Source organism: Myotis yumanensis, unplaced genomic scaffold (assembly GCF_028538775.1).
Source record: "Myotis yumanensis isolate MYYU_CA2020_CCGP unplaced genomic scaffold, mMyoYum1.0.hap1 SCAF_2, whole genome shotgun sequence".
Taxonomy (NCBI): Eukaryota; Metazoa; Chordata; class Mammalia; order Chiroptera; family Vespertilionidae; genus Myotis; species Myotis yumanensis.
Genome location: NW_027223753.1, coordinates 107,059,991 through 107,086,820, shown reverse-complemented (window position 1 = coordinate 107,086,820; position 26,830 = coordinate 107,059,991). Strand labels below are relative to the sequence as shown.

Sequence of the window (26,830 nt, the reverse complement as noted above, 5' to 3'; positions counted from 1 at the left end):
GTTTTGAAACATCTGGTGACTTCCTATGCTCATATTATATGTGAGGAGTACTGTACCCAGAGAGACATCTGTTGGAGTCAGACCCATTCACATGAACAGGAATGCTGTTTTGGGAAGTCAGATCTCTAGGCCTGCTGATCAGCATCCTTCAACATTCTAAGTGATAATCCTTGGCCCATGGCAAAAGGGTTTTACAGGGTTCATCTGAACTCCCAAGAGAAACTGTTGGCAGGATTGTAATTTTCTACAACATACCCATCCAGATTCAAAAAATGTATTCACTTTGGAAATGCACTAAGATAAGTGCACTACTGCACGTGGCTCTGTGCCAATCTCAAGGTTATCACATATTAGGGGAGGAAAAGCCAGAGTGAGAGAGGTTAGATAAAGTGATAAATCACTCAAGTGCTTTCTAGAGAGAAGAGGGAGCAAAAGTAAATTTTGGTTGGTTTCCTTCTAAATTAGGGTCTATATCATGAGGATGGATGCCCAGAGTAATAGTATTTTACCACTTGATTCCTAAGTTCAAGAAATGAATTATCAGGATGAGAGACATTTGTAAATAAACAGTTTTAATCATTCCACATCTGTTAAAGTGTTATAATTGTGGTTGTTGATATGCCTTTATTTGCACAAATGTCTTCTCTTTCTAGAAATATAATCAACACAATCAATACATACCTTCTAGAAGCTCAACTTGCTGATGAATCAGTATCTGATCTATCTATTATAATAAAAACAAAAAGTTAAACTGTAAATTATATATCACATTTTTAAGCCAACCAAATTAACATCAGTTTTTATATTTTAAAGAATACATATAATCAATTAACAATACTTACCAATATTATCAATATTTAATGATAATTTATATTACTTCTAGATATACCTGAAATTAATATATACTTTATATTTTTTATTTCTTTTATTTTTTAAAGAATAGTTTATAGATTTTTAGAGAGAGAGGAAGGGGAAAAAGAAACATCCATTAGCTGCATCCTGCACTCCTCCCTGGGGATTGTGCCCACAACCCGGGCATGTGCCCTGACTGGGAATTGAACCAGCAACCTCTCAGTGCATGGGACAATGCCCAACCAACTAAGCCACACCGGCCAGAGCTAAAGTTAATATATTTTTAATTAAAAATATCTATTGAATGGCCTGGCCAGTGTGGCTCAGTGGTTGAGTGATAACTAGTGATAATTATAACACCTAAATATCACAGAGCTTTTATAAGGATCAAATGAGTTAATACTTGTATTATACTTAGGAACAAAGCCTGGAAAATGGTGCTTAATAAGTGTTTGCTGTTGGTTAGTATCAGATTATATTCAAGATCATAGAAAATTCAATTTCTTAAGCCATATGTAGTTTGCTTTAAAAGTAAGCCTGATCTGCCCAGTCAGTGTGGCTCAGTGGTTGAGTGTCGACCGATGAACTGGGAAGTCACTGTTCGATTCCCGGTGAGGGCACATGCTTGGGTTGTGGGCTCCATCCCCAGTGTGGGTCATGCAGGATGCAGCTGATAAATGAATATCTCTCATCTTTCATGTTTCTATCTCTCCCTCTCTCTTTCTCTCTGAAATCAATAAAAATATATTTTTAAAAAATAAAAATAAAAGTAAACCTGACCTAGAAGAATTAGAGTAATTTGTTTGCAAAACATGTTGTTTTACCATTTCAGACATTTGCTAATTAGTCATTTGTTAATAAGTAAACTGGAAGCACAGTTTTATTTGAATGACTATTCGAGGTATTTGAAATTACCTGACTTAAATATTCCAACCCTGGTGGACAGTCTGATGGAGGTGGTGGTGCTGGCATCCATGGTACCCCTGCAGGTCCAACTGGCTGATTATACACTGGCTGGTGTTGGACAGGAAAGCCCACTGGACCAGCACTTGAACAGCCAGGTGGTGGGACTGAATAGTCAGCCTGGGGGACAGGATAGCCTGCTAGCATCCCAGGATAGGCAGCTTGCAAGCCAGGGTAGCCAGTATGTCCTGGAGGTCCTGCAATATGAACAAGTGAAATAATTTGTAACTATACCGAAAAATGGAAACATCAAGTCTTTGGGTTTACCCCAGTATCTACAAACTGAAATTTCAGTTTAGGAATCTTGTTTCTATGAAGCTTAAACTTCATGTTTTTATCTTTCATCAAATTTTCAATGAAATATCATATACATTTATATTTTGAGAGTTTTGGGCAGAATAGAATTGGCCCTGGCCTTATTTTTATTATTCAACACTCAGATGAAAATATACTTAATACCTAAGAAAGTGAAAGAATCAGCAATGATCTAGAGTCATTTGCACAAATATTCTGGAATGCCTTCATGGAAAAGAGAGAGAACATTGAGTAGAAGGTCCAACATAAAGGTTTTAGGAGCCAGCATTTCTAGGATCAAAGCACTCTGTAAAACTGGAAATTTTGGAATTCTAAAAAATCATATCTTCTATATATAGAGAGAGAGAACTGGGGACAGTTTTGTCTCTTCAGGGTATATTTGGCAAGTTCTAAAGATGTTTTTGGCTGTTACAACTAGAAGGGAGGGTGACACTGACATCTGGTGGACAGAAGCCAGAAATGCTGCTAAATATCCTAAAATGCCCGAAATAGCACCCTGATGAAAAAAATTATCTATCCCAAAATATGACAGTGCCGCTTTTGAGAAACCCTGGTATAGAGGTACAGGCATGTCATTCCTTCCAGTACTGTCCATGTAATTTTCTGGTTTAACAATTTCCCTGGAGTTTAATCCACTGTATAGTCCATTCCTAAGACCCTCTACATGTAAGGCATGGTCCAGCATGTATACAAAAGGAAAGCTTTCACTTGTTATCAGATGAAGATGAGAATATCCCCAAGTAGCTGCGTTTCTATAGCCTGCAGCTTCCTTTTAAGCAGTCATGTCTTTTCTGTGACTCTCTCTGAACACAATTAACCTCAGCCCCACATGACTCAAAAACACTCAGGATCAAATCTCCCAACTGATTGATTTCATGATCACAATTTTCTGAAGAGATGGAGAATCAATACAATCAATAAAAAAATACTTTAATGCTATTGATAACATATAGTCAACCAAAACAAATCAAGAACTACTCTGCCAATTTCATTATTACACCTTCAACAAAGTGCAATCATACATAATAGAGCTAATATGCAAATTGTCGTCATGCCCTCACACCCTCGCACCCTTGCGCTGGGCCTGGGGGACCTGAGGCCGCACCCCGCGCCCGCCCTGGCGTGGGGTCGGGGGACCTGAGGCTGGGCCCCCTGCCCTGCGGGGCTTGACGGGGTGGGGCAGGCCAGGTCGGGGTCTCGTGTGATTTCGAGGTGCATGCGGGTGGGTGGGGACTTGACTCTGGGTCCCACGGCGTGCCTCAAACTCAGACAGGAGGGAGATTTTCATATACATTTGACTAATTTTCTTTCATCTCTGACACTTCTATAGAGAAAGGGCAAATAGCAATATTAAAATATTTCCTCTAATTAATTCCCTTTTAATGGGCACGAATTTTGTGCACGGGGCCACTAGTACTATAATAAATACACAGACAGATGGACAGACATGCACACACTCCCTTTGGAGAATATCAATGATTGATTTATTTTCACTTTATTCTTTAAACAAATGCGTTTACCTTGGAATGCTGCCGGAGGATATTGAGGATGATACCCAGCTGGGAAATTTGTTCCTGGGTGAGGAGCATTCATTTGTGCATCTGTAATTCAAGGAGAGTTAAACTTTAACAAAATACACATTTAAAAGAAAAATATAATGTCTGTGGATAGGTAACTTCATTTGCATGATCTTGTGCTATATTGAAATAGAGTGAATTCTTCACTTAACACAAGTTGTGCCTGTTATCAGAATTATTTTGACACAGAATCATGTGTCAAACAAATTCCCTTTAAAAAAAATTTTAACTGATTTTTAGAGAGAAGGAATGGGAGGCGAGAAACATCGATTCAAGAATGAAACATCCTGCATGTCTCTCCCTCCCCACAACCAGGATTGAGCTTGGAACCCAGGCATGTGCCCTGATCAAAAATCAAACTGGCAACCTTTTGGTGCACAGGACAATGCCCAACCAACTGAGACACACCAGCCAGGGTAAACATATTCCCTTTTGGATAAAATGAAACAGCTAAATTCACAGGGCTTGAATTTCTAGTTTTAAACTGTGCTGGATGAGTGTTCACTTCCATACTCTGATTTTGTTGGTATTAGAAAAGAGATGGTTTTAAAACCACATATAGAGTATGAAGAGATAAATAAAACTAAGGGGATGTGAGAATGGTAATGGAAGAATTATAGATGATTTTAAAGATATCTATAATCATGGCTCTAGGAATTTTTTAATATTTAAAATAATGCATATATATGTATTTAAATATATTTTTATTGATTTCAGAGAGGAAAGGAGAGGGAGAGAGAGGGATAGAAACATCTATAGATATAAAAGCCTAAGCAACCAGCCAACCGGCTGACCAGCTGGTAGCTATGATGCACACTGACCACCAGGAGGCAGACGCTCAATGTAGGAGTGGAAACCAAAAGCATGAAAACAGACTGATGAATCTCAAAGGGAAGGGGGGAGGGGGGAGGGCGGGGAGAGATTAACCAAAGATCTTATATGCATACTAGATTTGTGCACTAGTGGGTTCCCTTAGCCTGGCCTGTGCCCTCTCACAATCTGGGACCCCTTGGGGGATGTTGGAGAGCCAGTTTTGGTCTGATCCTCACAGGCCAGGACAAGGGACCCCAGCACCGGGCCTCTAGTCAATGATAAAAGAGAATCACTGATTGGCTGCCTCCTGCACACCTCACACTGGGGATCGAGCCCACAACCTGGGCATAGGCCCCAACCGGTAATTGAATTCTGACCTCCTGGTTCATAGGTCAATGCTCAACCACTGAGCCATGCCGGCAGCCAGGCTATATCTGTATTTAAATATCCTTTTCATGCTTACTCTGGGACTTCCCTAATAAGGTTGACCAAACTGAATTCTAATATTTGACTGATTTTGACTTATAAAAATCAAAACTGACTTAAGTACAATAAATTAACAGGTTAAATGTTATTATTTGCTAATCAAATGATATACAATGTGCCGTAACTAATCCTAATATATGTACAAATAGTTCAACATCTTAGTTCTTTATATTTATGTTTCTCTAATTATTCATTTAGTGGCCAACCCAGCTGGACAATAAGTATCTCCTGTCTCACCCCTGAGTTAGTCTCTGGAGCTACACTGGCTCTGTCTTCATGGAACATATAGTCTAGTGGACTCTCCACTTTTATTATGTCCTCCTCTCTTTCATATGACTTACTAACTGTAAATTCAAAGTTTCTTTTTGAATCATGGGGACATGGCATCAATACAGAAGAAAATGTTGGCCTAATATTCAACCTGACACCTCCCCTGTATGCTTCTCTTTCATGAGATTTTAAAGATCACTCAATTTGTGGTTTCAGCAGGAAGGCTGGACTGTGGGCCCACTCTCTCCTCCATTCAATTGCTTCATAATAAGTTCAGCAGAATGGAGTCCATGGAGACTGCAAACTCAGGCAACAGAGCTATTTCCATCAGGACTTTCCCCTGGATAGACACACCAAATTGTCACAGATTTCTGAATTACTGCAAGCCATTTTTTTCCCAACCATTCCTTTCTGTTTCTCAGCATCACATGAGTGGCCTTGCTTAGTTCTCTAGCTCTCAAGGCTCTGCCCAGATTCCCCACTCTCAGCGTGAGTTAGAGACAACAGGATCAGACTTGACAGATCTGAAAGAAACAAACTGCAAATCTGACTTTAAGATTTACCCTTAAATGATATGTCACACTTTGGCACTTCTGAGCAAATACCATTGTTCACCACAATAGTGAAGATAAACATATGTCCATGACATCACAGAATCAAGAAATTAGGACCTCATTATCTCTGGGATTTTTGTACCAGAGCAATGATCCTGGTAACAGGATTAGTGGAAATTTATACAAAGATAAATACATGAATGGGCAAGTGGTCAAGTAGAGCAAAGAGCATTTGAGTTACAAATGAATTTGTGAAATGCAGCGTAAAATAACATAAAGTCATAGGAGTATCACATTGTTGTAAAGGTATTTCATTTTAATTTATATATGTATATTTATGTACATATGTACATTTCACTTCTATTGATGCATACATGTACATACAATTTATATATGTGAAACTGAAGAGTTAAAAGGTGATTATGACTATGGCCAAAAGAATCTTTCTAAAGTGATTTGAAGCATCCTAAAATTTACATTAAACAAGTGAAATGTACACATGTATTTAATCTTATTTACAAAACTCAAAGCTTTATATAACTTACATTTAAAAAGCTTTGAGTTTTGTAACTAAGATTAAGTTAACATAGCAAACATTAAGAGAAAAACATGAAACTTCCTGAAGAAGAGCCAAAGTTCTGGTCCTAATAAATATATACATGTAGCAAGGCTGACACTGTGGTGAGAGATAAACATCTTTGGCTACCTACATAAAGTTAAAGAGAGAATATAAATCCTTTCAGAACACAGGACTTTTTAAAAAATATCCCCCCCCCCCCACATATTGCTTTAGGTTTTAAAATATATTTTATTGATTTTTTACAGAGAGGAAGGGAGAGGGATAGAGAGTCAGAAACATCGATGAGAGAGAAACATCCATCAGCTGCCTCCTGCACGTCCCTACCGGGGATGTGTCCACAACCAAGGTACTTGCCCTTGACCAGAATCAAACCTGGAACCCTTCAGTCTGCAGGCCGACGCTCTATCCACTGAGCCAAACCGGTCAGGGCTGCTTTAGGTTTTTAATCAGACAATGTCTTATTACATGGTTGGTCAATACCTAACTTATTTAAATTTTTCTTGAAAGAAAAAAAAAAGCCAGACTATAATGATTGGTATTTATTTAAAATCATTCACATGTGTATGTTATGAAACACATATTAGGGATTTATGTGAGGATTTTATTACAATGAACTGACATATTAAATGTATTATGTTAATTAATATGACTTGAATTATCTTTATGTAAATGAAATACACATACAAGGGAAAACTGGTCTGGATGAAATATAGTATAAATTATACAACATATTTTCCAGTAGGCCTAAAATTTCTTAAGCTTAAGGCATTTGTATTTTTAAAGAAAAAATTATTGGTAGTGAATATCTGTGGATACTGTATATCAAAACACTGAACTAGACTTTAGGATTCTGAAGAATAAACAACACAAAGCAAATTATATTATTTCAGAAACTCAATAAAACTTCTGATAATATATTAACAGCAGATTTAGCATTATAGGAGAAAAGTAAATACATAATTTACTTACTTTGTTTGTCCATGATTATAAAAGTTCTGAAAAAGAAGACCTGATATTAATTCATCGGCTGTAATTTTATATGTCAAAATATGACTTTTAAAACAAGATACTCTGAAAGAACATATGCACATAAGATATTCCTCTTTTCAGATCAACCAAAGGACTTGTATGCATGCATATAAGCATAACTAATGGACATAAGACACTGGGGGGTAAGGGAGGCCAGGGGATTGTCAAGGGCGGGGGGTGGGGGAAGGACACATATGTAATACCCTTTGTAATACTTATTATAATATTTTTTTAAAAGAATAAAAAAAAAAAAGATATTCCTCTTTTCATCTAGTTTACCAGAATCTGGTCATTTCAACCCTTTGGTCTTGATCCATTCCCTATTGCTATATTTCTGAGTAGAACTTCGAAAGTTGTGGGTCAGCCAGGTGGTGGATAGCTCAGGGCTGGGCTCCAAGCATGATCTATGCTTTAATACCTTAAATCTGAAAAGGCATGAACCTTTGTTCTATGCTTTAATACCTGTTTTTAGCCAGATAACCCACCCTCAGGGGTTGTCATAGTTGTAATTCCATGGCAATCTAACTGAAATTTTGTATTTGTTTATTTCTATCGAAGAATAAATAATAATAATAATAATAATAATAATAATAATCTACATTATAAAAGGCCAAGGGCCGTCACGACCTAAATGACCAGACAGACGACTGGTCACCAGGAAGTGCATGGAGCACCTCTTGGTCCCTCTCCTGTGGCCCACAGGATCTTTTCACAGCAAGGCTGGCAGGCGGCAGGCGGGGCAGTGGCGGGGTGGGCGGGGCGAGGGGGGCGTGGCAGCTGTGGATGAGGCCTGGAGAGAGGCAGGGCCTGATCAGCAGCTGCCATGGATGCTGGCGAGGCCCTGAGAGAGAGAGAGGCAAAGCCTGATCCGCAGCTGCCACGGAGGCTGCAGATCAGGCCCGGAGATAGGCTGAAGATAGGCCTGGAGATGCTGACTGGCATGGAAACCGGCCAATCAGAACCAAATCTGGGTGAACTGCGAGGAGCCAATGGCTGCCTATGAGGCGGAGCTTTTGAAGCTGACTGGCATAGAAACTGACCAATCAGAATCTAATCTGGGTGAACTGCGAAGGCAGAACCTAAGGTGGGGGCTGAGGAGGGGTTCTAAGGGCAACAGCTGTTTGGTGTAAGGTGTAAGAAAGCGGTTCAATTTTTTAATAACCGGTTTGGCAGTACAGTGCATATGGCTATCAGTCCAGATATAGGGATTATGTATTTTTGTCTGCCAAGAGCATCTCCTCCTGATGAAAAAGGCTTTCCCCCTCCATTTAAGCAATCCTATCCTATATAATCTATCTTTACAAATAAAAGGGTAATATGCTAATTAGACTGGGTCAACCAGCCATCTTCTGGACATCCGACTCCCTTCTGGACAAAGCCATGGTAGTCGAGGCCGAGGCAGAGACAGTTAGGGGTGATCAGGCCAGCAGGAGAGGGCAGTTGGGGACGAGATCAGGCTGGCAGGGGGTTAGGGGCAATCAGGCTGGCGGTTGAGGGCGAGACAGGCCAGCAGGGGAGGGCAGTTGGGGATGACCAGGCTGGCAGGGGAGGGCCATTGGGGGCAACCAGGCCGGCAGATGAGGGCAGTTGGGGGCAACCAGGCCAGCAGGGGAGGGCAGTTGGGGGCAACCAGGCTGGCAGGGGAGGGCAGTTGGGGGCGATCAGGCCGGCAGGGGAGAGCAGTTAGGGGCGACCAGGCTGGCAGAGGAGCAGTTAGGGGTGATCAGGCAGGCAGGCAGAGGCAGTTAGGGGAGATCAGGCAGGCAAGCAGGTGAGTGGTTAGGAGCCAGCGGTCCCAGATTGCGAGAGGGATGACCGGCAGTTGGACATCCCCCAAGGGTTCCCCAATTGGAGAGGGTGCAGGCTGGGCTGAGGGAACCGCCCCCCTCCCCCCGCATGAATTTTGTGCACCGGGCCTGTAGTAATAATAATAATAAACATTGTACTCAGTACTTCTGCCTTCCAGTGCCTTGATCCCATCCTATATTTTCCCACTCCTATCCTGTCACTACATTTCTTATCTCTCCACTTTATATCCCAACCCCCTATATGCCTGTTAATTACAACTAACACATGAAGCAAAACTCTGTTACCTGACTCTTATCTTGGACTCACACACTAACATAAACCAGAACTGACCTTCCCAAGTCCTCTCGTCTTGCTACCACTTTATTAATGCCTCCTCCTGTGGTGTCTTAAATGGTAAATTTTTAAAAATCAACTGATTGCTCTATATTCTTTACTAAAATCTGGTGTTCCTAGGAAGAACTCATGTTCCTCCTCTCATTTTAATTTTTTTTTTATTAATCCTCTTCCAAGGATATTTTTTCCATTGAATTTTTCAGAAAGAGAGGAAGGGAGGGAGGGAGGGGGGAGAGAGAGAGAGGGAGAGAGAGAGAGAGAAAAGCATCAATGTGAGAGAGACATACTGATTGGATGCCTCCCCAATAGGGGCCAGAGATCAAACCTGCAACCCAGGTATATGCCCTTGACCAGGAATCGAACCTGTGACCCTTTGGTGCACAAGCAGATGCTCTAACACTTAGCTATACCAGCCAGGGTTCATTTTAATTTTAAGCATAAAATTCTGTAAACTAGTACAACTCTTATGACCATTCCAATTATAATCACCTCTTAATTATGTGTGCTCAAGAAATTCAGCAATGGTTGAATAATTCGAAATGGGTTTACTTGGCTCTTGAATAAAGCAAAACATTTGTTTGAGTTACTAATTTGACTTCCTGGATTTTCGTAGAATAATAGTAAACTAAGTTTTCATTAGTTAGTCAGAAACCAACTGTTGTGGACCTCATCAGGCTAAAAGATTAAAATTTATGTTTTTCTTCAGTTAATCTATAAGATGATCAATAATTAAATAAACATATATGCAACCAAAGTTGGCTAAAAGTTTTCATAGGCCACATTCATGTTTTAGGTTAGGAACAGTAAAAGGAGACTAAAGTCATATGTAACACATGCCATGGTTACTTTTGTTAATCTCACATTCCCATGATCAAATATTATACATTAAAAGTAATACCCATTAACTTAAAATATGCTAAGAGTACCTTCATAGATATATAAAATTAAAAGATTAAGGTTGTGGAGTAAAATTAAAGTATATCCTTTTATCAACATGCTGGACAGGTCATCTCTAAAGTTTTTATTTATCCTCAATTGTTCATAGGACAACTCTCTTTAATATGATTAGTCAAAAAATATCTTATACCTTTAACCAATTTTACAACAATTTTAAGGGACCATTGTTTCCATCATTCTCTACTTGCCTATAATGTCAGAAATGTAATTTCAAGGAGAAATCCAGAATAATACTTGGAGGAGGAACACAGACAAGTCTCCCCTGTGTGTGTCTGTGGGGGGAGAGGACTTTAAAATTATTAAAATAAAAAATTTTACTTAAAAAATAAAATATTTTTAATTTAAAAATATATGTTGTTACATTCAGTTGTTTGAGCCTGGGGAGTCCAGGACCAGTCAGAAAGAGCAAATATGCCAGAAAGAGGAAATCATTAATAAATGCTGTGAATCACATGAGGAAAAGGTAAAAGCTCCTGAGCAATGGAGTGCTGTGACCTAACAAGTTCTTGCCAAATGAGTGCCAACTTGAATATCTTTCTTTCACAGGGTCAGAGATCATTCCCTCCCTGTACAGAAATCCAAAGAAGAGAAACTAAACTGACCCCAAAACAGAGCACACTTGTTCTTATTTGCTTTTTTCCTTCCTATTTGATTACATTATTTTGAGTCTTAAACTACAAGTTTGTAAGGATGAGTATCTGGTGGGAAAAATACCGTGGAACACAATCTGGGCCCTCATTTTCCCATAGCTTTTAGAATTTTCACTATTACATAATGCCTCAAGCATAAAAATGGTTATGTCATAAGCTGTGGTGCAAAATGTTAAGTGACAGTTGTACCTGTGTGTATGCCAAGTGGAATAAAGCACTTGTGGATTAAAGATATCCACCAAGTTCATCCTTGTCCACTATTTGCTGTTTTAAGGATCTTTTGATTTTCTCAAACTTAATGATTCTATCACAAGACATAACATCACTCAGCTTTGGAAATGACGGAGCTGAGTCTTGGGTGAATTAGTTACTTAATTAACATGATACCTTAATTAAATAATGCCTCCACTACTTCTATAAGAAACAAATGCCAAAAAAATCTTCTAAGACAGAGAAAGTCATATCTATCCTATATAGTCTCTAATGAAGTCATATTATATACTGTACCATTGAAATCTTAATTACTTTAGGACAAATAAAAACTTCAAATTATAAACTTCTATGACCAGGAGAAGGAGAAATAGTTCAGCTGATATCCAGTAAATCGTTCCACAGTTCATAATACAGTGAAACCTGTTTGACCATTTCTTGGGGTTCTAAAATTTCTATCTTGTTGCTTTTAAAAAAGTATGACTATAAAATCTGGAACCCAAGGGGGAAGCATTCCTCATTTTGGAAAATCCTAAAATTACTATGCCTACAAATTAGGCAAAACTAGATTTGAATTATTTATCCAAATTTGCTTCTTAATTGCCGGCCCTCGACAAACTAGTTAAAATTTTTTCTCAGATTCCCAAGATGGGGGATATATGTTCTAAATTATTTTAGCAAGTTATTGCTCTACAGTCCATCACATAAATGTTCCTAAATTCCTGCGAATAAGTGAAAATGAGTTATTAGGCGTGGAGGAGGGGAGAAACTGGGCACAGGAACACTTGCTGAGGTAGGTTATAAATAAAATACTTTGGGGAGAGATCAACCAAGGACTTGTATGCAGGCATATAAGCATAAGCGATGGATGTGGACAACAGGGGGTGAGGGTGAGGGCAGGATTGGGGGGATGAGAGGACATTGGGGGGATAAGGACACATTTGTAATATCTTAATCAATAAAGGGAAAATAAATTTTTAAAAAAGAAGGAAATTGTAAAAAAAAATACTTTCTATGTTGTTCAGCTTGTATTCATAGGTAAATTTTGTGCATTTAAAAAACTTTAGTTAACATTGAGGACAAAAATACTTCATCTGTTGAACTGTAGTTTTGGTAAAAGATAAGTAGACTAAAACCAGATGAATTTATACAGATGTTGAGTCCACCAGTCCACCAAATACATGTACAAGGTATGGGATGGAAGTGAGGTGGCTAAGGCTGATTTACAAAAGCAAAGTATCTGGTAATGGGGAGTCTTCCTATAAAAGTCTACTCCTGCATTTCATGTTCAAGGAAACAAAACAAACATGCTCAGAACCACTTTGAGATGGCATTTTATAGTAAACTTTGAAGATAAAAGTAGATATTGCATCAACTGGGACCAACTGAGAAAGTGATGGTCAAGTGTTCTACAAAACTAACAAGTAAACCAAAAAGACAAAAGAAACAAAAACAACTTTATGTCAGTTACCCTGGTATGGGTGCTTTATTCCTTCTGCAAAGCCTTTGCTGACAATTCCCAGAGGTCCCTCACAAATTTGTTTCCTTTCTTCCTTATAAATGAGGAAACTACACCCCAAAAATGAATGGTTATTTAATGCTAACTCACTAGCTGAATTAAAATGATTTATGGTTCATGTGTTTTATGCTCATGTCCTTGATTCATTGAAAAAAAAAAAATCTCCTGGGCGGGGGAAGGATGGGGGAAAAAAAATAAAATTAAAAAATAAATAAAAATAAAAATTAAAAAATCTCCCAAATTGTCCAGTTTCAGTAAAACTTGTTAAAAGACTATCTTCATGGTATCTCTCTTAATAATTTCAAATTTACTCATGGCCATTTTGTTTTTAGTTCTAGCCAGGCTAGAAATTTCATAAGCACTTACTACATTCAAAATTTGAAAAATGAAAAGCACAGTTGTTAGTACTAATTAACAGCTGTACTTTGACTTTTTCAATTTAGCACTACTTAAGAAATTGCTATACAGTGTGTGTATATACATACATATAATGCACATGTACATTTATAAATATTGTGTAAATATTAACAGTATAAAACTTGTGCCTTTTATATGATGAGAGGCATAGAACATGTAAAACAGTGTAACAATCACTAGAACAAAATGACAGACAATACTTTATTATGAACACTCTAAGTGCTATGAATAAGTACAATGCTGCTATAATAGAGTTATGGGGGCACTGGGTTAGGTAGTGGGGATGTGTGTGTCAAGGAAGAGAGATCCCAGAGCTGAAGGAAGTGTGTGTGAAGAGTGGGTAGGCTGTGGCATTACAGACAGAGGTAACTAATTGCATAGGTAGAAGTCCTGAGGCTGAGGGAGCTTGTCTCATTCAAGAAAAGGAAATTTCTGTGAGTTACGGACTAGCAGGGAGAGGTCATTAGATTTGAGGATGGAGTTCTCACACATTCACTGTCTCCAGCTGCACTTTACACTCTGAAAGCCAGAGCATAGCCAGTCCAAGGCAAAGCACTTAATTTGTGCTTGTTGATTCAACAGGGTGTGTACTGTATTAGTTCATTCCGTTCAGTCAGAAAGAACAGCTGCCTTACAGATTTGAAGGCTGCTTAATCTCCTATGACCTAGCTATTTCAAATGCCACTTTTCTATCTAAGTGCAAAAGTCCACTCATTTTACAAGCAGCCTTGTGTTAGTTCAGCCTTCAAACTCCTCCAATTGTCAGGGTAGTATTAAGAGGAACTTATGCTGTTACAAAAATTCAAGGGAGAAAAAGTGATCCCAAATCGTCTGACGCTTGACACTAAGTAAGTGACACTTTGCACAGTACTAATCATGTTCCGGATCTTTCTAAACTAGGAGAAACAATAGTTTCCTACCTGTTCCTGGAACTGGGAAGTTACCATGCCAGAATTCCAGGAATAAGTAAATGTATAAATAAAACCCCAGGGAACCAGATAGTAAGCATGGAGAAGCTGAACTTAGTCAAATATTCAAACAATAAGAACTGATTTTCACTGAGTACTTTCTGCAGTGCCAGATCCTGCCCTAACAAAGTTCACTAATTCACGTCATATTCTAACTCTTGTAAATCTTAATAGTTGTACAATTTCCAGAATGAGGTAAGGAAGGACGGTCTTTGAAGAAACTGGCTGGAAGTCCCCATATTAAGTAGTACAGGCAGGATTCAGTCAGGCAGGGGGTCTCCTGAGATAATGGTCTTGGCCTCTACAAACCGCCTCTATCTTTCCAATGCTGATTTTCCAGGGTGTCTGGCATAGTTCCACCCACACTCCTATTTAGTGTTTACTGTTAAACGACAGCTAGCAGGCTCTATTACTCGTCCCTTCCAACTTCCCCAATGGGCTGGCAGATCCCCCTGGGCCCAGGTTCGTGCCTTGATTCAAGGTGCTCTCGGGGCTGTGAAGACGCCCACTAGAAGCCGAGCCTGGCTGGCGGTTTCAGACGGGGATCTCGTCAGGGCAAGTTCCTGGCCTGGAGCACCCGGTGGCCAGCAGTGCCCTTCCTGAGCCCTGGCTCCACTTCCGGGCGGCTTCCCTTGGCCCCCAGGACCTCTGTCCCACCAGGTACCCGCCAATCTCAGTGCCAGCGCAACCCGCTGCCCTCGCGCCCCTGTGTCACAAGCCGCCCCTGAAGTCCCGCGCCAGGAGGCAGAGAACGCCCCCAGCTCACCTGTGGCTGCCGCTGCTCCGTGACCGCCCTGCGCTGACCAGAAAAGGGAACCCAGGCGCAGGCGGTGGCTCTGCTGCCTTTGGCCCCTGGGTGGCCCCTGCGTGTCCGGTTACACAGCCTCCCCGGAAGTCACCAGGGAGGGGCCTCTTAGCGACCTTGGCGCTGAATGGAGGCTCTGGTTTCGTTTCCTGGATCCTACGTATACAAAAGGGTTCCCTAGTGTCCCGCGCGCGCACGTCCGGTGGCTGCTGGAGGGGGAGCTGCAGGGAGATCACCGCCCGCCCTCCTCTTGCTCTCTGGACTGACTGCAGCAACATTGGCTCTGCTGCTCAGAGCAGCTGGGCACTGGGGCGCCTACACTGGAACTGAGGGTCATTACCTGGAGTTGGCTGTCAGGGGTGGGGTTGAAGGCACTTCTTTGACTCTAGCCTTGACCTCCATACCTTACATTCCTGTCACTTTCAGGGGTGGGAGCAGTGAATGGTTCAGAGCACACAAGTTTTTCTTTATGGGGCCTTTTCACTTTCGTTCTCTGGCTCTTTGTCTCTCTCCACCTTTGAGTCTTAACTCTTTTTAAGAGTTAAACCGACCAGATTTGTTTAGAACGTTTAGTTTTTCAGGTCCTTTGGACTGGCAACCAAGCACAATAAATGTTTGAACTGAACTGAAGAATTCATTGATTTCTTTTTTCTTTTAAAATTTTCATTTACAAATGTAACACCTGATCTTACACACAATAAAAGTGAAATAAGCCAGTCAGAGAAAGACAAGTATCACATGATCTCACTCATATGTGGAATCTAATGAACAAAATAAACTGATGAACAAAATAGATCCAGAGATATAGAAGCATTGAACAGACTGAGCAATTTCAGAGGGAAGGTGGGGGTGTGGGGAAGAGTGATTAATTGAGGGAGTTATATGTATATATGCATTGGCCAAGGACACCTGGTGAAGGCCTGGGAGGGGCAGTGCGGGGTGGAGGGGGTCAATGGGAAAACAAACAAAGGGGACATCTGTAATGCTTTCAACAATAAAGATTTTAAAAATAATAATAATAATAAATAAAATTTTCATTTACAAAAGTAACACATGATCTTCCACACAATAAAGCCAAATGTGGAGAAAAGAAGCAAAACATACTTTCTGCACCCCACTCTTCTCCCCATGACACTTAATAGACATTTGGAAATTTACTGAGAGAATAGGGAGGTGGTAGGAGAGAAGGGAGTTGGAAGGGAGGGATATAGGGATATTGAGAAAAATAAGACTGAAGAAGAAGGGAGGAAAGTGTTAGGGTCAAGGAAGGAGGTATGTGAAAGTGGTAAAGAATTATAAATTTACTAGCGGCCCGGTGCACGAAATTCGTGCACTGGGGGCAGGGTGGGGGGTTGTGTGTGTGCCTCAGCCCAGCCTGCACCCTCTCACAATCTGGGAGCCCTCAGGGGATGTCTGACTGACATCTGGCAGTTGGACATCCTTAGCGCTGCCGCAGAGGCAGGAGAGGCTCCCACCACCACCACTGCATTCACCAGCCATGAGTCTGGCTTCTGGCTAAGCAGCACTCCCACAGAGTGCACTGACCACCAGGGGGCAGCTCCTGAATTGAGCATCTGCCCCCTGTGGTCAGTGTGCATCATAGTGACCAGTCATTCCTGTCTATTTGCATATTAGCCTTTTATTATATAGTACTAGAGGCCCGGTGCACAAAAGTTTGTGCGCTTGGGGGCGGGGGTAGGTCCCTCAGCCCGGCCTGTGCCCTCTCACAGTCTGGGACCCCTCACGGGATGACCATCTGCTGGCTGAGGCCTGCTCCTCAGGGGATTTGGCCTAAGGTGGCAATCAGACATCCCTCTGGCAGCACGGCAGCTCTCAGGGGATGTCCACTTGCCAGTGGGGAGCAGACCTAAGCTGCAGTCAGACAACCTTAGCGCTGCTGAGGAGGCAAGAGCGGCTCCCACCACCACCACTGTACTGGCAGCCATCAGCCTGGCTTGTGGCTGAGCAGAGCTCCTCCATGTGGGAGCTCACTGACCACCAGAGGGCAGCTCCTGCATTGAGCGTCTGCCCCCTGGTGGTCAGTGTGTGTCATAGTGACCAGTCATTCCCAGTCTTTCTGCTGTTAGGGTCAGTTTGCATATTACCCTTTTACTATAAAGGATAAAGGACAGGTGCACAGGTGGGGGCCAGCTGGTTTGCCCTGAATGGTGTCCCGGATCAGGGTGGGGGTCCCGCTTGGGTGTCGTCTGCAAATAAGGACATTTTGACTTCCTCTTTTCCAATTTGGATGCCTTTTATTTCTTCTTCTTCTATAATTGCAATGGCTAATACTTCCAGGACTATGTTGAACAGGAGTGGTGAGAGTGGGCATCCCTGTCTTCTTCCTGTTCTGAGCGGAAATGGTGTTAGTTTTTGTCCATTGAGTATGATGTTGGCTGTGGGCCTGTCATATATGGCTTTTATTATGTTGAGGTATGATCCTTCTACTCCTACCTTGCTGTGAGTTTTTATCAAAAATGGGTGTTGGATTTTGTCAAATGCTTTTTCTGCATTGATTGATATGACCATGTGTTTTTTTTCTTTCAATTTGTTTATGTGATGTATCACGTTTATTGATTTGCGGATATTGTACCATCCTTGCATCCCTGGAATAAATCCTACTTGGTCATGGTGTATGATCTTTCTGATGTACTGCTGGATCTGATTTGCTAAGATTTTGTTGAGGATTTTGGCATCTATGTTCATGAGGGATATTGGCCTATAATTCTCTTTCATTGTGTTGTCTTTACCTGGTTTTGGTATTAGGGTGATGCTGGCTTCATAGAATGAGCTTGGAAGTGTTCCTTCCTCTTCAGTTTTTTCGAATAGTCTGAGAAGTATAGGTTTTAGTTCTTCCTTGAATGTTTGGTAAAACTCCCCTGTGAAGCCGTCTGGTCCTGGGCTTTTGTTTGCTGGAAGCTTTTTTATGACTGCTTCAATTTCTTCCATAGTTATTGGCCTATTGAGATTTTTAGATTCTTCCCAATTGAGTTTTGGAATGTTGTATTTTTCCAGGAATTTGTCCATTTCTTCCAGGTTGTCTAGTTTGTTGGAGTAGAGCTGTCCATAGTATTTTTTAACAGTCATTTGTTTTTCTGTGGGGTCTGTTGTTATTTCGCCTCTATCATTTCTGATTTTGTTTATTTGGGTCCTCTCTCTTTGCTTCTTGGTGAGCCTGGCTAGAGGTTTGTCAATCTTGTTTATCCTTTCAAAGAACCAGCTCTTGGTTTCATTGATTTTCTGTATTGTTTTTTTGGTCTCTATGTCATTTATTTCTGCTCTAATCTTTATTATCTCCTTCCTTCTGCTCACTCTGGGGTTTTCTTGTTGCTCTCTTTCTAATACTTTGAGTTGTAGAGTTAGATGATTTACTACCATTTTTTCTTGTTTTTTGAGATAGGCCTGTAGAGCTATAAACTTCCCTCTCAGGACTGCTTTCATTGTGTCCCATAGGTTTTGGATTGTTGTGTTTTCATTGTCATTAGTGTCCAGGATGTTTTTAATTTCTTCTTTGATCTCATTGGTAACCCAATCAATATTTAATAACATGCTATTCAGCTTCCAAGGGTTTGAGTATTTTGGGTTGTTTTTATTGTAGTTCATTTCTAATATTATGCCATCGTGAGAAAATGCTTTTTTCTGATTTCAATCTTCTTGAATTTGGGAGGACTTTGCTTGTGACCCAATATGTGGTCTACTTTTAAATCTGTCCCATGAGCACTTGAGTAGAATGTATATTCCGCGGATTTGGGGTGAAGTGTTCTGAAGATGTCTATTAAGTCCATCTGATCTAGTGAGTCATTTAGGATTGCTGTTTCTTTGCTGATTCTTTGTCTAGAGGACTTATTCAGTGATGTCAGTGGTGTATTAAAGTCCCCTACTATGATTGTATTGTTGTCGATCTCTCCTTTGATATCTTCCAGGAGTTTCTTTATGTATTTGGGGCTCCTGCATTGGGTGCATATATGTTTACCAGGGTTATATCTTCTTGTTGTATTGATCCCTTTAGTATTATGAAGTGGCCTTCCTTATCTCTTGTTATGGCCTTCACTTTGAGGTCTATTTTGTCTGATATAAGTATTGCTACCCCAGCTTTCTTTTCCTTTCCATTTGCCTGAAAGATATTTTTCCATCCCTTCACTTTCAGTCTGTGTGAGTCCCTTCTAATGAGGTGGGTGTCTGGGAGACAGCAGATGTATGGGTCACATTTTTTTTATCCATTCAGCCACTCGATGTCTTTTGGTTGGAGCATTTAGTCCGTTTTCGTTTAAAGTTATTATTGAGAGGTACTTGTTTGTAGCCATTTCTTTTTTGTGTGTGGCTGTTTTCTTTCTGAGCTTTTTATTTCTTTTTACACCAGTCCCTTTTGCATTTCTTGCATGGCTGGCTTGGTGGTGATAAACTCCCTTAGCCCTTTTTTGTCTGTGAAGCTTCTTATTTCCCCTTCAATTTTGAATGATAGCCTTGCTGGATAGAGTATTCTTGGATTCAGTCCTTTGCTTTGCATCACTTTGTAGATTTCCGTCCATTCTTTTCTGGCCTGATGAGTTTCCGTTGAGAAATCATTTGATAATCTAATGGGAGCTCCCTTGTATGTTACTTTCCGTCTCTCTCTTGCAGCCTGTAAGATTCTCTCTTTATCCTGAACATTTGCCATGGTAATTATGATGTGTCTTGGTGTGGGTCTTTTCGGGTTCACCTTGTTTGGGACTCTCTGGGCTTGTGTGACTTTTTCCTTCCCCACCTCAGGGAAGTTTTCTGATATTATTTCTTTGAGTAGGTTTTCTAACCCTTGTTCTTTTTTCTGTTGTTCTGGCACCCCTATTATTCGTATGTTGTTTCGTTTCATGTTGTCCCAAAGCTCCCTTAGGCTTTCCTCCTGTCTTTTAATTTTTTTCACTATTTGCAGTACAGTTTGGGTGTGTTTTGCTTCTTTGTCTTCTAATTCGCTAATGCAGTCCTCCGCTTCTCCTAGTCTACTGTTGATGCTTTCAATGGTGTTTTTTATTGCAGCTATATTTATCTTCATTTCTTCTTCGGTCTTGCATAAGTTATTGATTTTTTCATCTGTTTCTTCTTGCTTCTTGCATAAGTAGTTGATTTTTTCCTCCATCTGGTTTATGCACTCTAGTACCCTTATTCTGAATTCTTTTTCTGTCATGTTGCATGCCTCTGTCTCTCTTAGCTGCTTTTCTGGTGAGTCCTCCTTTTCTTTCCTTTGGGGGTTTCTTTGCCTACCCATGTTTGATCTCACTGACATACCTAGATGTTGAGTCGTTCAGTGGCTGCTCCCTGGGTGGCAGTGGCTTCTTGGGCTGTGGTTGCTCCTTGGGCGGTTGTGGTAGCAGCTGCTCCTCAGTTGGCAGCAGCTCCACTGGTGGGTGCTGTTCACAGCTGAGGTGGCTCTTCTGGCTGGTGGGGGGATGCTTCACGTACAGCTGCTGTTCACAGACAGGGGGTGTGGTGATCAGGAGGCTGCTGTTGCTTGGATCTGCTGCGTTGATTTAAAGGTACAAAATACAACACAACAAGGCAAAACGTACCAGGCACTGAACACAAATATATTTATGATATTAATAACCACAAATAAAGTTGACCACCCAAATTAAGAGAATTAGGGGATAAGGAGGAAAGAAGAGAAAAAGATAAAAGAGATAAAGGAAAAGAAAAGAAAAGTAAGAAAAAAAATGAAAAAGAAGTGCAAAAATGAAATTGGGAAAAAAAGAGGGGGAGAAAAAGAGCAAAAAGAGAGAATGAAGTAGAAGAGGGGAAGAGACTATTTGTATGAGGAGAAAACTCTGATAGAACTGCCACTAATCTCAACCAATTCCAGGAATAGATCCCTGGAGGTGAATGCAAACTACAAACAACCAATGATATCAAGAGAGGCAAGGGAAAACAGAAGCACAAAAATAACCGGGCGCGGGGGAGGGGAGGGAGGGGAAAAACCAGCAGAAAAAAATAAAAAGAAAAAGAAAAACAACCTCACAACCAGTCCTAAAATGAAAAAAAAAAAAAAAAAAAAACAAGCAAAAAAAAAAACCACCATAAAACAGATAAACAAAAAAACCCCCAATATATTCAACAATCAAGAAAACAATAGAAAGATAAGAGAAAAAAATGTTTGGATATTGAGGAAGGATAAGGGATGGGTGTATAAGGATTTAGAGCAGTGGATTGGAAATAAGATATATAAGTAGGGTGAAATTAGACAGGAGGTAAAAAGATGGAATAGGGAAAATCTAAAGCAAGAATAGGGTAAGAGAAACAGGATACCAAATGGGGAAAAGTGAGGAAGAGGGTTTTAGCATAGAGGTAGAATTGAGGTAGGGAAAATTGATGCTAAAGGAACAATGAAAATAGAATGGAGAACACTACTCCCAAAATAAAAAAAGAGAGAAAATAAAATGGCGCTTTAAAAAATGTGTTGTAAATCACAGTCCTGATTTTAAAGCAGGCCGTATTTGTGATCCAGACTGCCTTAATTTGTATTCACCTAAGAGTCAGTTTGTGGCTCAGCCTCTGGGTGGCAGTGTTTTGGGATTGGCCTCTGAGGCTATATGGCTTCTCTACCCAGCAGAAAGGGTTTATTTTTTCTATTGCACTTAAAACTGATTGGCTAAAATTATTATTGATAGGTACTTGTTTGTAGCCATTTTTATTTTTTGAGCCTATCTTCCTTCTTCTCTTTTTTTCCCTTCTGGTCGTGAATGGTGGCTGCTCCTTGTGAGATTGTGGGGCTGTTGCCCCTCATGTGGTTGTGGGCAGCTGCTCCTCATGTGGTCACAGGGTGGCTGATACTTGTATGGAGGGTGCGGGGCACTGCTCCTTATGCGGTCATGGGCGGCAGCTGCTCACTTGGCTGCTGGAGTGTTCATGGTGCCTGGGGCTGCTGCATAAGGCTCGGTTGTTCACACATGCAGTCACTGCTCCTGGGGTTGTTGTGTAAGGCTCAGCTGATCGTGTACTTGGTCTTGGAGCCCAGAGCTCCTGCATAAAGCTCAACTGTGCCCGCATTTAGTCTCAGACAACGGGTTTGCTGTGTAAGGCTCAGCTGTTCACAAGCACGCATGTGGTTACTGTTCCCAGGGTTAAAGCATCTTGTTGCCGGGAAAGGAGTGTGCTCTGGAACTCACAGTAGTGCTGGGGTCCAACCCCAGCAGGTCCAGGTTCTGTCCCTAGATTCTGTCTCTAGGTTCTGTGTCTAGGTTCTGTGTAGGATCTCCAGCCAAGTCCTGTCTCTAGGTTCTGTCTTCTGTTATCTTGTTACATCTGTACTTATCCCAGTTGATTCCAATCCTATCAATCTCTATTCCAAAGGTTAGGGCGTTTCTTATCTCCATTCCAGGGAGTAAAGATTATGTAGCTTAAGCATGATTAACTACCCACCTGGCACTTAGTTAAGGGGTTTTATCTCCTCCCTAACTTCAGGGAAAAATCCCTACCTGGGGAAACAATCTTTCTCGGAGAGGTGACCTTGGTTAAAACACATAGCGTTAAGGGGAGCAAACATATCAAGAACAGTATGCCACATACGCCAGGTCCCTTGAAACATATGCTGTGCAGATGTTTCTTCTCTGCAGCGACTGTGTCAAGCAGCAAGGATGGACTGGCTCCCGGCAAATTCCCCCTTTTTTATTTTTTAAATGATAGCGCATGTAAATCTGTGGCCACCTCTCTGATTGGGTTGTTTAAGACTTGGAAGAAGACTGACAAGCAATGATAGCGAGCATAGCTATAAACATAGTGGATGGAGTGCACACAGAGCCTTGTTCCTGTAGAAGGTTGCTGGCCTCTCTAGCACACCTGACCAGTGCCCATCTGCAGCAGATGTGCAGCCCTGAGCTGGAACCACCTGTCCATTGGAAGGATCACATGTGCCTCCTTTTTGTCTGTCCTTATGTTCCAGCTTTGCCCCACATCTCCTATCCTTTTTCTTTTTTTCTTAATCTGACTACTTGTTTGCTGGTTCTTTGGCCTTTCTCCTTCTCTCCTGAACACAGCCTTTTCTAGAATCTCCCTACCCTACTGTTCCAGGAAGGGCACCTCCCTTTTCTGCCGTGACTGGGGGTGTTTGGTATATGCCTCATACGTGGAGTTGTCTTGTGCCAAGAGCCTTGTGACATCCTGGGCCGAGAAAGCCCTGTCCCGGGACTCTCCTTTGTCCTATATTGGCCCCTCTTGCCCTTGTGTCAAGAGGGACCCTCTTCTCACAATCCAATTGCCCACAGCTGTTGCCTGAGTTCTCTGTTAATGCTGAGGTCACGGTGGCTGGTACCATGGATCTGTCTCTCGCCCAATGGAGTGAGCTGGGTTCTCTCTGGAGAAGAAACCTGGGTTCCCCAAGATATGTGATCAATGCCAGGACCCCGCCAGCAGGCGAGGGGATCCAAAGGCAGTTGCTGGGCATGGAGGCCAGAGGGACATAGACTACCAAGGAGACAGAACTGAACCTCACATCACCCTGCTTGGCCCCAGAGCATGGCTGGTTAGTCAAAGACGGGTAAGATTCCTCAGGGAGGAACAACCTAAGACAGGCACAGTCACAGAGGGGCCAGTAGGAGAGAACTTGGGGTTCAACAGAGGTGGGGCACAGATCCTCACCCCCCCAATGGTGCAGGGGCTTGAACACTCGCCCCTTCTGAGGAAGGTCCCTTCCTCCATGGCTGCTTCTCGCTTCCCATGTCCAGCCCAGATAGGGACCCAGATAACAAATAGAGACTTGGCCCAGCTCAGATCGGGAACAGAAAGAGACTTGGTCCAGCTGAGATCAGTACCTAGATAAGAGACCTGGCTGACAGCAGCTTCCCTTTCACTGCAACAGGACTTGTCTCCCATTTCTACCTTGGACCACAGGGAAAGGGGCAGATGAAGGAAAGGGCTGTGCCTTCTTTCCTTCCTTCTCCTTCTTTTTTCTAAACACTTCCATGCCTTGTAGTTCTTTTGCTTTCTTTTCTTTTTCTCTCTACTACCCTCCATCCTCCATAACAGCTGACCCAGAGGACACAGCTTACTCCTCCTTGGACACCGACACCACCATCAAGCATGGCCCTGATGGACCCTTTGATGCAGCCCTTCAACTCGCTGACACATCAGGAAGCCCGTCGCCAGTGATGCCGCCCGCTAGCCAGACCAACAAGGACAACCAAACCAACAACTTGAGGACAGCTGAAATCTCTTGACTGAAGAGGCCGGCAACCTCCTAAGGAACGGGGCTCCTTGTGCGCTCCATCCACTTTGTTTATAGCTATGCTTGTTGTCATTGCTTGCCAGTCTTCTTCCAAGTCTTAAACAGCTCAATCTGAGAGGTGGCCACTGATTTGCATGCGCTATCATTTAAAAAATAAAAAAGGGGGAATTTGCCGGAAGCCGGTCCATCCTTGCTGCTTGACACAGTCGCTGAAGGAAAGAAACATCTGCACAGCATATGTTTCAAGGGACCTGGCATATATAGCATACTGTTCTTAATATGTTTGCTCCCTTTAGCGCCATGTGTTTTAACCAAGGTCACCTCTCGGAGAAAGGTTGTTTCCCCAGGTGGGGATCTTTCCCTGAGGTTAGGGAGGGGATAAAACCCCTTAATTAAGTGCCAGGCGGGTAGTTAAGCTACATAATCTTTACTCCCTGGAATGGAGATAAGAAACGCCCTAACCTTTGTAATAGAATTGACAGGATTAAAATCGGCTGGTATAAATACGAATGTAACAAGACAATAAACATCAGAACCTCATCAGTTCCTAACCAGAGCTCCGACCAGAACTTTGGCTGGAAATCCTGGCTAGAGGTCCTGACTAGGCTGCTGATCAACTGAAGGCTGTCTTCGTGTCATTCCTTCTTCGCCGACTCCGTCCACACCTTTGGGGACCCCTGGACCCACTGGGATTGGACCCCAGTACAGTAGCCCTCAGCTGCGGGGGGGGGGGGGGGGGGCTGTATTCCTGGTGTCTTTGAGTCAGCAGCCGAGGCAGCAGGTGACTGGCTAGAGTGGCTGTAGAATCTGGGTGGTGTCTGAGAGAACCCAGGGTGGAGGTGAGGCTGGGCTTCCAGTCACAGCAGCTCTCCCTTTCAAGATGGTGTGGCCTCTGCAGCAGAGCCGGCACTCTAGGAGAGATTACAGCAGTAGCAGGGGCTTCCTGGCTATTCAAACCTGGTCTGCCAGCCCCTGAAGTTCCTGCAAGATCTAGCTGTCCCTCACTCAGTCATACACAACCACACTACATGTCCACACACTCCCCTTTTGCTCCCTCACTCACTCACACTCTCTCCCTCACTGCTGTCCTCCCAGCCACCATCTTGGAATCGATGGAGAATTATTCAAGTCTAATAGTTTTATATGGAGTCTTTACGATTATCTATGTGCAATATCATGTCATCTACAAATAATGACAGTTTTACTTCTTTTCCAATTTGGATGCCTTTTATTTCTTCTTCTTGTCTGATCACTATGGCTAGCACTTCCAGTAATATATTGAACAGGATTGGTGAAAGTGGGCATCCCTTTCTTGTTCCTGTTCTTAGGGGAAATGGTTTTAGTTTTTGTCCATTGAGTATGATCTTGGCTGTAGGTTTGTTGTATAAGGCTTTTATTATATTGAGGTATGATAGCACTATTCCCATTTGGCTGAGAGTTTCTTATCAAGTGGTTGGATTATGTCAAATGCTTTTTCTGCATCAATTGATATGCTTATGTAATTTTTGTCTCTCAGCTTGTTTATGTGATGTGTAAAGTCTATTGATTTGTGGATATTGCATTCCCAGAAAAAAATCACACTGGACCATGGTATATATATGACCTTTCTAATATAATGCTAAATCTGATTTGCTAGAATTTTGTTGAGGATTTTAGCATCTATGTTCATCAGGGATATTGGCCTGTAATTCTCTTTCTTTGTAGTGTGTTTTTTTTTCTGATGTGGGGATTAGGGTAATGCTGGCTTCATAGAAAGAGCTTGGAAGTGTGCCTTCCTCTTGAATTTTTTGGACTAGTCTGAGGAGGCTGGGTTTTAGTTCTTTGAATGTTTGGTAAAACTCCCCTATGAAACTGTCCAGACTAGGGTTTTTGTTTGCTGGAAGTTTTTGATTACTGCTTTAATTTCATCAATAGTTATATGCCTATTCTGGTTGTTTTTTTATTCTTCCTGATTTATTTTGGAAGCTTGTATTCTTCTAAGATTACATCCATTTCATTTAAGTTTTCCAGTTTGTTGGAGTAGAGTTGTTCATAGAATTTTTTTTTTTACAATACATGGGCTCAGTGGTTACTTTACCTCTTTCATTTCTGAATTTGTTTATTTTGGTCCTCTCTCTTTGCTTCTTGGTGAGCCTGGCTAGAGATTCATCAATCTTGTTTTTCCTTTCAAAGAACAAGCTTTTGGTTTTATTGATCTTTTGTAGGGTTTTTTTGTTGTTGTTTGTTTGTTTTGAGTTTTTTTTTTATTGTTGTTGTTGTTTTGGTCTCTATGTCATTTATTTCTGCTCCAATCATTATTATTTCCTTCTTTCTGCCTACTTTGGGCTTTTCTTCTTGCCCTCTTCCTAATTCTTTAAGTTGTAGGGTTAGATAATTTATTACCATTTTTTCTTGTGTTTTGATGTAGGCCTGTAGAACTAAAGGGTGTCCCAAAATTCACGCAAGAAATAATTTTGATAGAAAACACAGGTTTATAATTAAAAATTGTAAATTTTATTGATTCATAAAGGATACAGTATAGGGTTATGTACAG

At 41.5% G+C, this 26,830-nt stretch overlaps 1 protein-coding gene across 2 annotated transcripts in view; it reads right to left on the bottom strand.

Moving 5' to 3' along the window:
- Window positions 1-15,150, bottom strand: part of LOC139003727 (phospholipid scramblase 1-like) — a 38,506-nt gene extending 23,356 nt beyond the window's left edge. The window contains exons 1-5 of one of the 2 annotated variants that reach the window (XM_070405933.1): window positions 15,069-15,150; window positions 7,380-7,405; window positions 3,651-3,731; window positions 1,768-2,012; window positions 682-724 (exon numbers count right to left, since the gene is read on the bottom strand). In XM_070405933.1, coding sequence (XP_070262034.1) covers window positions 682-724; window positions 1,768-2,012; window positions 3,651-3,731; window positions 7,380-7,392 — 382 coding nt within the window. In that variant the 5' untranslated portion in view covers window positions 7,393-7,405; window positions 15,069-15,150. The remainder of the gene's footprint in view (window positions 1-681; window positions 725-1,767; window positions 2,013-3,650; window positions 3,732-7,379; window positions 7,406-15,068) is intronic. The other variant, XM_070405934.1, reaches the window with a different exon arrangement.
- Window positions 15,151-26,830: the final 11,680 nt, after the last annotated feature.